This window comes from Pseudonaja textilis, chromosome 17, assembly GCF_049901715.1.
Source record: "Pseudonaja textilis isolate UNSWEBS1 chromosome 17, rPseTex1.2, whole genome shotgun sequence".
In the NCBI taxonomy this organism is placed as follows: Eukaryota; Metazoa; Chordata; class Lepidosauria; order Squamata; family Elapidae; genus Pseudonaja; species Pseudonaja textilis.
Genome location: NC_142006.1, coordinates 7,449,159 through 7,460,626, shown reverse-complemented (window position 1 = coordinate 7,460,626; position 11,468 = coordinate 7,449,159). Strand labels below are relative to the sequence as shown.

Below are 11,468 nucleotides of genomic sequence, written 5' to 3'. Positions count from 1 at the left end.
TGTTGCTTAAGGCTGATGGGAGTCTTGAAGGGTGGAGCGGAAAAAAAAAATGTAGTTTTTTTTCTCCCTTTTTTAAAACGGTGGTAATCTAGGCCCTATGAGCAGTTGGAGATACGCAACCATTGGAAGGGATATTGAGGTTACAAAGAGCAGGTCTTTGAGGCACCCCCATTCAAAGCGTCCTGGTTGTGTTAAATTTGGTGGTTTATAAACGCGGATGTTGGCCACTTGGGTAGTAGTGAATGTATCCAAGGGAAACCCTTTCTTATCCTGGTCACTGGAAGATCGAAATGGCGCCCTTCGAATCCTTTCCTGACATGCTTATGGTTTCAGATATGACTGCCAATATAACCCCGTGATATACTACGACCCCCTCTTATTGGTATCTTTGTTACGATTAATATTACTCTGTTGCTTTGCACGTACACTTATGCACCGGAGACAAATTCCTTGTGTGTTCAATCACCCTTGGCCAATAAAAACGGTTCTGTTCCAATCCATTCCCTTCCAATATATTCTATTCTTTTCCATCCCATCCCATCCCACCTCATATTTTTACTTCTACCATTCAGAAAAACAGATGTGGAAGAGACCCTGGAGGTCCTATAGTCCAACCCTATACAAGAGGCTATATAGACCCTATACAAGTGGCTGTCCAGTCTCTTCGTAAAAACCTCCAGTTTTTTATCCACAACTTCTGGGGGCAAGTTGTTCCACTGATTAATTATTAAGTAATTAATCTTCTATCATCTTTATCTATCTACTGTATCCATCTATCTGTCTGTCTGTCTATCAATCACCTGTCTATGTATATATCTATCCACCTACCTACCTACCTACCTACCTATCATCTATCCATTTATCTTTCTATTGTCTATCATCTGTCTGTCCATCCATCCATCCATCCACTTACCTACCTACCTATCATCTATCTTTCTACCTATCTATCAATCATCTATCCATCCATCCATCCATCCATCCATCCATCCATCTATCATTTATCATCTACCACATCTATCTATTTATTTTTCTATCTATCATCTGTCTGTCTATCTATCTATCTATCTATCTATCTATCTATCTATCTATCTATCTATCTATCTATCTATCTATCTATCATCTATCTGTGCCAAGACAAATTCCTTGTGTGCCCAATCACACTTGGCCAATAAAGAATTCTATTCTATCTATCTATCATTTATCCATCTATTATCTATTACATTTAAGACTTTAGAATTTGGTTTCTTTCTTTTAGAGTACCTATGTGGTTGTTTCTCTTTACTCTTTTCCAGCTGGTTGGCAGTAGATTAAATGGTGGGGTGGGGTGGGACACCTCACTTTATTTATTCAAGCTTTGCGGACTGATTCCATTCCTCTGACTGCCAGGGTGGCCTTGTGGATCCCACATCACAAGATTCTTGTCAGCTTTGGCAAAACTCCCCTCCCGCCCCCCGTTAATTTGCCCCTCAAAATACCCGCCACCAAAATCCTACTAAGATTAATCAAGCTGTTGATTCTCCTCCACAGGAAAGATTTTCGCTCCACCCACCCCCCAATTTTTCCTTTCCTCTGATCCACGGAGCCCTCCCTCTCAATTTCTGCAGCCCAGGGGAGACCACGGATTTCGTGGCTTCGTGTTCTTGACTCTTCGCTAACCTTTTGAAAGTGGCGCTTCTGGTTTTGCAAACTGTTGACGCTGGGCATTTTTTTGGGGGGTGGGTGGGTTGTGGACGGATGGCTCAGTCGGCGATTTGAGAAATAATTCTTCTTCTTCTTCTTCTTCTTCTTCTTCTTCTTCTTCTTCTTCTTCTTCTTCTTCTTCTTCTTCTTCTTCTTCTTCTTCTTCTTCTTCTTCTTCTTCTTCTTCTTCTTCTTCTTCTTCTTCTTCTCCTTCTCCCTCCTCCTCCTCCTCCTCCTCCTCCTCCTCCTCCTCCTCCTCCTCCTCTCCTTCTCCTCCTTCTTCGTCTGGGAGTTTTCTCCCTCACCTCCCTCTTCCCCGTCCAAATCTTGCCCTCTTCTCCACACAGTAGCATATTTAAGAGCCAGGAGTTTAGGAATCAGGCTTGGCATGCTTTCTTTGCCCCCCCTCCAACGCTCCACGTCAAGCAATTCTGTCTTTTCGAGGGAATGTGGAGTCGATACAGCATGGGCTCCTTGTCAAAACTTCCTCTTTCTGCAGAATAAACACGCTCGGTTTAATCAATTCCCCACCGCAGGACAGATATTCTTGGGGCAAAGCCTGGAAAGTTAGCAGAATCGCAGAGTTGGAAGAGACCCTGAAGGCCTTCTAGTCCAACCCCCCTGCCCAAGCAGGAAACCCTGTAACCCTTCAGACGATCCAAGTGGCTGTCCAGTCTCTTCTTAAAAACCTCCAGTGTTGAAGCACCCACAACTTCTTGACGCAAGTTGTTCCGCTGATGAATTATCAGGAAATTCCTCCTTCGTTCTGGGTTGCTTCTCTCCTTGAGTACTTTCCATCTGTTGCTTCTTGTCCTGCCTCTCAGGGGCTTTGGAGAATAGCGTGACCCCCTCCTCTTCTCTGTGGCAGCCCCTCAAAATTAGATTAGATTAGGTTCACAGACTTGGAAGGGACCTTGTAAGGCCATCTAATCCAACCTGCTGCCCAAGCAGAAGACTCTTAACTACGCCATTTCTGATAAATGGTATTCCAATCTCTTGCGCCAGTATTGAACACTGCTGTCTTCTGGAAACCAGACCCAGAATCTTCCTGAATTATATATCTTCGTTTGGGTTTTTTTTTTAAAGAAAATCTGGCCTGTCTTGTTGAGAGCTTCAGATTGTATCGCCCGCTTTTAGCCGTTTCCATCTATTGACGTGTTAACCGTGTTAAGACTCGAAACCTATTCTCCAAAGCCCCTGAAGGCAGGACAAGAAGCAATAAATGGATGGAAACTAATCAGGGAGAGAAGCAACTTAGAACCAAGGAGGAATTTCCTGATAGTTAGAACAATTAACCAGTGGAACAACTTGCACCCAGAAGCTGTGAATGCTCCAACACTGGAAGTTCTTAAAAAGATGTTGGATAACCATTTGTCTGAAGCGGTGTAGGGCTTCCTGCCTAGGCAGGGGGTTGGACTAGAAGACCTCCAAGGCCCCCTTCCAACTCTGTTACTCTATTCTATTCTACCTCAGATTAAAGACAGTGAGTGGAAGCTCCCTTTGAGGGCAGAGTAGTGGAGATACCAAGTCAGCATTTGCTCTGGAGAGGAACGGGAGTGAATTGGTTCAGCTTGGGGAGGCTAATGAAAGCTTCTCAGTGTTTCGCCATCAATGTGGTTTCAGTCTGGAATCGCTGCCAGTGGAAAGGACCACCAACCCCCCCCTCCCGTTAAACAGAACGGTGATGTGGGCTACAAAAATGTGCGGGCATGTGGAAAAAAAGGGGGATTCGGTCAAGATCAGCCGGTAAACCACAAGAGTTAAGTAAACCTGGGCGTTTCCTATCAAAGCCGCAAGATCATTTAGCAGCAGTAATAAGAAATGCATGTGTGTACGGAGGAGTATCTAAAGAAATATTTAGCTGCCTTTTTTTTTTCGGATTTGGCTGGGCAAAAAGCGCACCCACCGTTTCCAGACATGCTGCAGAATCAAGAGCCAAGAGGTCATTTCTCTCTACAGCCGAACGATTGCAACCTCGCTCTCCATCTTGCAGCCAAGGAAGAGAGCGAGTCAACCTATTTTCCAGAGCACCTGAAGGCGGGAGGAGCAGCCATGGGTGGGAACTCATCAAAGAGAGAAGCAAGCTAGAAGGAAGGAGATATTTCCTATCAGTGGGAACAATCAACCAGGGGAACAAATTGCTTCCAGAAGTTGTGGGATGCTTTTAAGAAGAGACTGGACAGCCGCTTGTCTGAGATGGTGCAGGGTTTCCTGCCTAAGCAGGGGGTTGGACTAGAAGACCTCCGAGGTCCCTTCCAACTCTGTTACTCCGTTATTCTTGCACCTTTAGCGACAAGCTTCGAGGGTGAGGCGGGGTGAAAATGTGGGTGTTCCTTCTCCTTCCCTTTTCCCTTTGTATGGATTGTTTGCCCGCTGCATTCCCAAGCCATGCCATTGTGTGGCACCCACCCACTCGGTTCGAGAGAACACAGGCACTAATTATGAACGGCTTAAAAAGAAGCGATGCCAGCCGGGATCCAAAAGAGCTGCTCCTTTCATCCCTTTGTAAGAAGAAGGCACCGTTCCAGTTTGGCAGGAGCCCAGTGCCCAACCAAGGCAAAATAATAATAATAATAATAATAATAATAATAATAATAATAATAATAATAATAATAATAATAATAATAATAATAATAATAATAATAATAATAATAATAGTAATTAATAATAACAATAATAATAACAACAACAACCAACCACTCAACAGTACAGAAGATTTTCTCAGGGCAAGAAGAGCTTTGGAGTGAGAGACAATCTTACTGATGCAAAAACAGACGGAGAGTAGAGGGGAAAACATCTCTCGAAATAGAGAAACTTGCCGAAGAATTAAAATCATGGTGATAAAGGCACAACAGGGTTCAAGTAGAGGAAGAAAACAAAATGGATGTTCATTAGCTAAATAATGGGCTTTATTTGCTACTTGAGATTTTTACCTCCTTTGAGGCTATAAATATAGAACCAAAATTGGTTGTATTAAACATCACTTAGGAACATTTTATTGGTAGGAAATCACGTTCATCTCAAAATGGATTTTATAGGCTTTTTATTTTGGCTTTAATTCCAAGCGCTCGGTTATAAGCCAGATATTTTCCAAAGCGATGTGTGACAGTTAGTCCTCAGCTTACAACAGTTTGTTTAAGCCAATGTTCAAAGTTAGAGCAGCACTGAAAGAGGTGACTTACGACCATTTCTCACTCTTACAACCAGGGCAGCCTGCCCGTGGTCACGCGATCAAAACTCACATGACCTCGGAGGAAAAACTCACCTGAACAACTGTCTCGTTTGGCAGCAGAAATTTTGGGCTCCATTGTGGCCTTAAGTCGAGGGACTACCTGTATTTTCTTCTCCAGGTGCATTTAAAAAAAAAAGCATCCTAGCATTAAATATGAATGGTTCTCACACATTTGTCTTATTTTGCTCTGGTCTTGACACTCTATATTGTATAGGGTCTCCTGCTTGATCAGGGGTTGGACTAGAAGACCTCCAAGGCCCCTTCCAATTCTATTATTCAGTGTTTTGTGTCTGTGTTGGTTGGTTGGTTGGTTGGCTGCTTGACAGACTTAAGAGGTGTTTTGTTCAATATTTTGACATTTCTGTCCCCGTAAAAGATGACAGCTACCATATGGCTGCTGTTTTGTTCACTTTGGTCTTTGCTTTGATCGAGAGAGTTTGATGCGGTAAAACCACACAGGAGTCCCTTCGACAACCCATCCTTTGCTTAAACGGGTCCTTCCCGAGGCAAAGAGTGAAATGGGGAAAAAAAAATGCCATAAGGGCGTTCTCTCTGGATGGAAACTTTTAAGACAGAAATTGTGGCTTTTAAAATAAGTTGCAGGTTGTTCCTTGCGCAACAGAAATTATTTTTCAAGTTGGGCAGAAATATATTAATGGTTGAAAAAAAAGAAAGACCATCTATTCCTATCAAAACGTTTATTTCCCCGTCAACGAGGAGGGGAGGGGAGAATAGGGGAGGGGAAGAGGGGAGGAGAGGGAGAATTTGAGGTTTTGTGAATTTGCTGAGGTTTCCAGGATGTTCCTAATAATACCGAATAGCGAGAGCGTCAGTGTGAGCTGTTTTAGCAGCTGTAGTTTCAATCTGTTCGGGGTTTTTTGCACCCTCTGCCACCTTCCTTTTCAACAACAGCTGCTGCCTCTAGAATTGGATACTGGTTCTTTCATTCCCGAACGGTTCAAGCTCAGATTATGTTTCACTGGGAACAATGTAGGTTGAGAGACAAATGTTTAACACACCCTGGCCTGACAGCAGTTCTTTAGGACATATGTTGTAATCCGATGGACTATATGTGATGGTTTCTATGATGTTAGTTCCAAGCTTTATCAACTCTATGAAGTTCACTAAATGCCATCTCATCTTTTTCTTTAATTTTAGGGATTTATCTCTTGGACTTAATCTACATAGACTCAGCCTATCCAGCTTCCGGCAGCATCATGGAGAACGAACAAAGGTCCAATCAAATGAACAACATCCTCCGAATAATTGCTGATTTGCAAGTCTCTTGTAGCTACGGTTGGTCAATTTGCTTCCTCATCCGTGTTAACCAGCTCAGTAAATTAGTATCAGATGTCTCCCTTCTGTGAAAGCTGCCCTTGAGGTTTAAACTTCTGGGCTGCTAAGTCATTTGGTTTCCACCATCTTGTATATATTATTAGTTCTAGACAATTAGATTTTATTGTCTCGGTGACTAGGCTTTGCAGATGTGTGTATGTGGGTCAGTGGTGAAGGGAATGTGTTTTCCTTCTCAATTTATGGATAAATTCCATTGCAGATATTGGTCAAAACTTTATCAACTACATTAAGTAGGTTATAACTTGATCGACTATATAAACTAGGTTGTAACTTTATCCGCTCCATCAGTTGTGCAGCCCTTTGGTTTAGCTTCCGTTCTGATTTTAGGAGACCCTTGTTCATTTCCGCCCCGTGTTATACGCTCACCTAAGCTGTGAGTTATTTTTACTTTCCCAAAATGAGGTGTTTGAATTTCCACTTAATAGCAACAGTGCTTAGACTTCGCGGTGCTTTTACAGCCCCCTCTAAGTGGTGTACAGAGTCATCGTCTTGCCCCGAGCAAGCTGGTTTTACCACCCTCAGAAGGATGGAAAGCTGAGTCAACCTTGAACCAGTCAGGCTCGAACTGCTTGCAGTTGGCAGAATTAGCCTGCAGTACTGCATTCTAACCACTGTGCCACCGTGGCAGTAGAGTAGAGTAAAATAGGGCAGGATAGAGTACAGTAGAACAGAATTAGAATTAGGAATGGAAGACTAGAATAGAGTAGAATAGAATAGAAATATAGAAGTAGACTTTACAGCCCTCTCAAAGCAGTTTACGGAGTCAGCATATCTGGGTAGTTGTAGTCTTAAGTCAAGGACTACATTTACTGTATGCTGGTCAGTGAAATTCTTACTCTTGATGGAGAATTTTGGGCTGTCATTCAGAATAGATGGTGGGGAGTGGTGGAGCTTCATTCTGTTTCTGCCAAAAACTCTTTTTCTTCATAACAGTTTTGAGATTGAAAAACTTTTTTTTTTAATTTTTGGGCCCTGCAGATCACCTTCTAATGTTACCCCACGTGCAAAAATACTTGAAGTCCGTACGGTATATTGAAGAGCTTCAAAAATTTGTGGAAGACGACAACTACAAGTAAGTAACAAAAATTGCTTCACTTCCACTGACTCCACGGGCAGAGGGTGTGGGGAAATATAGTCTAGCCATCTACTTGGAGGGTAGGGGGAAAACACTTTAAAATGTTTTCTCTTGCAAGACAATTAAAAGATAGATAGATAGATAGATAGATAGATAGATAGATAGATAGATATGGATGGATGTGTGTGTAGGTGGATCTATATAGATATAGACAGGGTGGGCTTTTTAGCAAGGGGCTCTGTCCCCTAATGACTGGCTGGGTGGTCCTGTGACTGGGTGGGTGTAGCCAACTCAATGTCGTTTCTTTGCCCTAATTACCTAAAAAAAGATAACATACCCAAAAGTCGTTTTGTGCATTTAAGAGTTAAATAAGATACTGGGTGAAACCAGGCTTAATAGCAGTGACTGTGAGAGGGACCCTGGGGTCTTAGTGGAGTTCCTGGTGAGTTACGTGATTCTTCGGAATAAGTTTGGGGTTTGTTTTGGGGGAGGTTTTTCTTTTGGCATCAGATTAAACCCAGGCCTTCAACAATGAGGCTTTTGATTCCAGAATCCCGTGCAGGGTATCTTGCTTTCGTCTTAGAAAACTGAGCCTTCAAACTGAGGCTTTAAAATGGGGGGGGTTTGAACCGGCGTGCTCGTGGCAGGAAGTACGTGTGTCTGAACCGTGAGTGAATTCTTGTTTCCTCCCCCCCCCCTCCGCCCCCATCTGTTGTATAGATTGCTGGGTTAAAGGAATCTGGGGTTTTATATTCCCAAAAAACAGATTGCAGACATCCAGAGATTTAAAGTCACTTGGAACCCGGTCTGGATTATTGGTCCAAATGACACGCTGTATTTAACAAATGAAGGCCGTGTTCGCACATCCAATGGACTACAGACAGCCCTCGACTTAGAGTGGCTGAGCAACCAGTCATAACTCAAGGACAATCTGTAAAGCACTGTTGCGTTCTTGCACAGGACACCTTCCATAAACACACAGATATCTCTGTCCTTACACTCGCTGTAAGGTGCTCAGAGTCACCTTGAACCAGGAGCTGGGTGGCAAATGAGACAGGTAGGTAGGTAGCTGGTAGATAATATAGATGATAGATATGTAAGTAGGTAGATGATGGATAATATGAATAATAGATGATAGATGGATGGGTGGGTAGGTAGGTAGGTAAATAATATAGATAATAGGTGGGTGGATGGATGGATGGATGGATGGATAGATAGATAGATAGATAGATAGATAGATAGATAGATAGATAGATGGAGAGAGGTGGATAGAGATAGATATAGAGAAAGAAAATAGAGAGATAGAATAGAGAGAGAAAGATATGATAGAGAGATAGATGATAGTTGGATGATAGATACATAGAGGGAGGAGAGAGAGATGATTGATTGAGAAACAGGCAGACACACATAAACACACACTCACACACACAAAGAGAATACTTAACTATGAGATGCAAAATAGATAGCATTCGTTTTGCTTTCTCCTTTTGTCTCCTGTTCTCCTTCTTGAGGCATACTTTTCATTTTTCTAGTTCTTTTTTTTCTTTAACTAATCTAACTTCTCATTTGTTTGTTTGTTTGTTTGTTTGAGATTGTCGGTCTATCTTTTAAAGCCAGAAGTTTGGCACAACTTTTCTGTAGGGCCTTGCCTTGCCGTGCCAGTTGAAACAGCGGTTGTGTTGGCTTGCCATGCGATGGCGGGTGGCGAGAGGGATCTCTTAACCCGTTGCCAATTTTGCAGGTTTGTTGTGATGAAGCTTCCGTAAGCCTTGGAAAACTTCTTCAGGCAGTAGTGACATGTGTACCACTGTGAGTCTGTGGGCTTTTTGGTGTGTGTTGAGCTCTCTCGGTTGGATGCCAGAAGCCACATTGTTTAATTTAATTCTTGGACCGAGTTCCACATTCATGCGCGATGTTAAAATTACATATACAGTAGTTTTTCTTTCTTTTTTTCCTTCATTAGCTTGGATATTGTGCGTGGAACATAGCATACCAAAAAGGGTTCTCTAAATATTTAGGGCCATGACATAATTTTTGGAAATGAGACAGAACATGAGTAATTGCTCTTTTCTCTCTCTCTCTCTCTCTCTCTCCCTCCCTCCCTCCCTCTCTCACTCACTCACTCACACACACATTTTAAACCCCATGGAGGCAATTGCTAGCAACAGTGACCTCTGTTTACATGTATTTTCCTAGAGGTCCATCTAGCAGGTTTCTTCCTTTTGGTCTGAAAATCCATGATTAAATGTGCTGATTTCTCTCATTTTTCATTTTTTAAAGCAAGATAGGAAGACGTACATACCAGCTCTTGGGAAGGACACGAAGAAGATTTACAAAAAGAAAGGGGGAGGGGAGAAGAAAGGAATAAGAAAGACGGAAGATCACGTGTCTTGTTTTAACGACAGGTAGCTCTCAACTTAGGACCACTAGAATCGGGGGCGGAATTTATGCCGCCAAGCGAGACATTTGTTAAGCGGATGTCTTTGCTTCGTTTTACGACTTTCCTTGCCACATGGGTTAAGTCAGATGTTGGCAACCCGTGGCTCTGGAGCTGCATGCGGCTCTTTGGGCCCTCTGCTGCGGCTCCCTATTGGGTGTTGAGGGAATTATTTGCTTAGCAGAGTGATGGCGTTCGGGGAAAAAAACTGTCCTTGTGTCTAGATGTTCTGGTGTGCAGGGCTCTATAGCGTCATTTTGAGGGTGGGAGTTGAAACACTTTATGTCCAGGATGTGAGGGGTCTGTAGATATTTCCACAGCCCTCTTTTTGACTCGTGCAGGATACAGGTCCTCCATGGAAGGCAAGTGGGTAGCCATTGTTTTTTCTGCAGTCTTAATTACTCCCTGAAGTCTGTGTCTGTCCTGTCGGGTTGCAGAGCCGAACCAGACCGTTATAGAGGTGCAGATGACAGATTCAGTCACTCCTCTGTATAGAACTGGATCAGCAGCTCCTCGGCCAGTTTGAGCTTTCTGAGTTGGTGAAGGAAGAACATCCTTTGTTGTGCTTGTAGAGCTGGAAGGGACCTTGGAGGTCTTCTAGTCCAACCCACCGCCCAAGCAGGAGACCCTAAACCACTTCAGACAAGTGACTGTCCTGTCTCTCCTTAAAATCCTCCGTCGACGAAGCACCCGCAACTTCTGACGGCAACCTGTTCGGCTGGTTAATTGTCCTCCCTGTTAGAAAGTTTCTCCTGAATTCCAGGTCGCTTCTCTCCTCGGTGGGTTTCCATCCTTTTGCTTCTTGGCTTCCTCCGCGTCTCCAGCGCTGTGCCAGACAAACGCCCTGTTGAGATATATATGCAGACGAAGCTTCCACAAGAGGGTTTTGTGGTTTATCCTTATTCTCAGGAATCTGGCTGCTTTCTAAGGCTCCCCTTATATCCTAGAGGAGCTACTGTCTCTGTTTCCACCTGAACTGCCCCTGGAACATCTGCAGAACCAATCACCCAGCCCTGCCTATGTAAGCATTGCTTCTTCTTTTTTTCTTTCTTTTTTTCCCTTTTTGCAATCCTGCTGATGTTGGAGCAACCACGTCTTTCTTTCCGTGGCTCTCATCTTCCGATTCCCAGTTGTTGTTTTTCTTTCTTCCCAAGACTCCTTTCCCAAACTTAACAGCTTCTCTTTGGCCAAGGCTTCTCTCCGCCTCCTTATAGGCCGTTTTCTCAGCAGTCTAGCTCCGTCTCCGGTTTCCCAGAAGCAGAAGTCATGATTATTTCCCCAAAAAACATGTTTTTCTTATAAATTGTAGCTTTCTTGGTGTCTTCAAGATAACCCAGATGGTTTTTTTTGTCTAAGACAGGACTAGAACTCCCCATCGCCTGGTGATTGGCCCAGAGTCACCCAGCCGGCTTTCGTGCCTAAGGTGGGACTAGAACTCCCCATCGCCTAGTGATTGGCCCAGAGTCACTTAGTTGGCTTTTATTGCTAAGGCGGGGTTAGAACTCCCTGTCTTCTGGTGATGGGCTCAAAGTCACCCAGCTGTCTTTTGTGCCTAAGGCAGAACTAGAACTCCCAGTCTCCTGGTGATTAGCGCCAAATACACCCAGCCATCTTTCATGAATGCCTAAGACGGGACTAGAACTCACCGTCTCCAGGTTTCTAGCCTAATGCCTTAACCGTTAGACATT

At 43.5% G+C, this 11,468-nt stretch overlaps 1 protein-coding gene across 6 annotated transcripts in view; it reads left to right on the top strand.

Moving 5' to 3' along the window:
* Positions 1 to 11,468, top strand: part of RALGPS1 (Ral GEF with PH domain and SH3 binding motif 1) — an 89,876-nt gene that overhangs the window by 51,426 nt on the left and 26,982 nt on the right. For all 6 annotated transcript variants that reach the window (XM_087914758.1, XM_087914755.1, XM_087914753.1 and 3 more), the window contains exons 10-11: positions 6,071 to 6,208; positions 7,247 to 7,340. In XM_087914758.1, the coding sequence (XP_087770884.1) occupies positions 6,071 to 6,208; positions 7,247 to 7,340 (232 nt within the window). The remainder of the gene's footprint in view (positions 1 to 6,070; positions 6,209 to 7,246; positions 7,341 to 11,468) is intronic.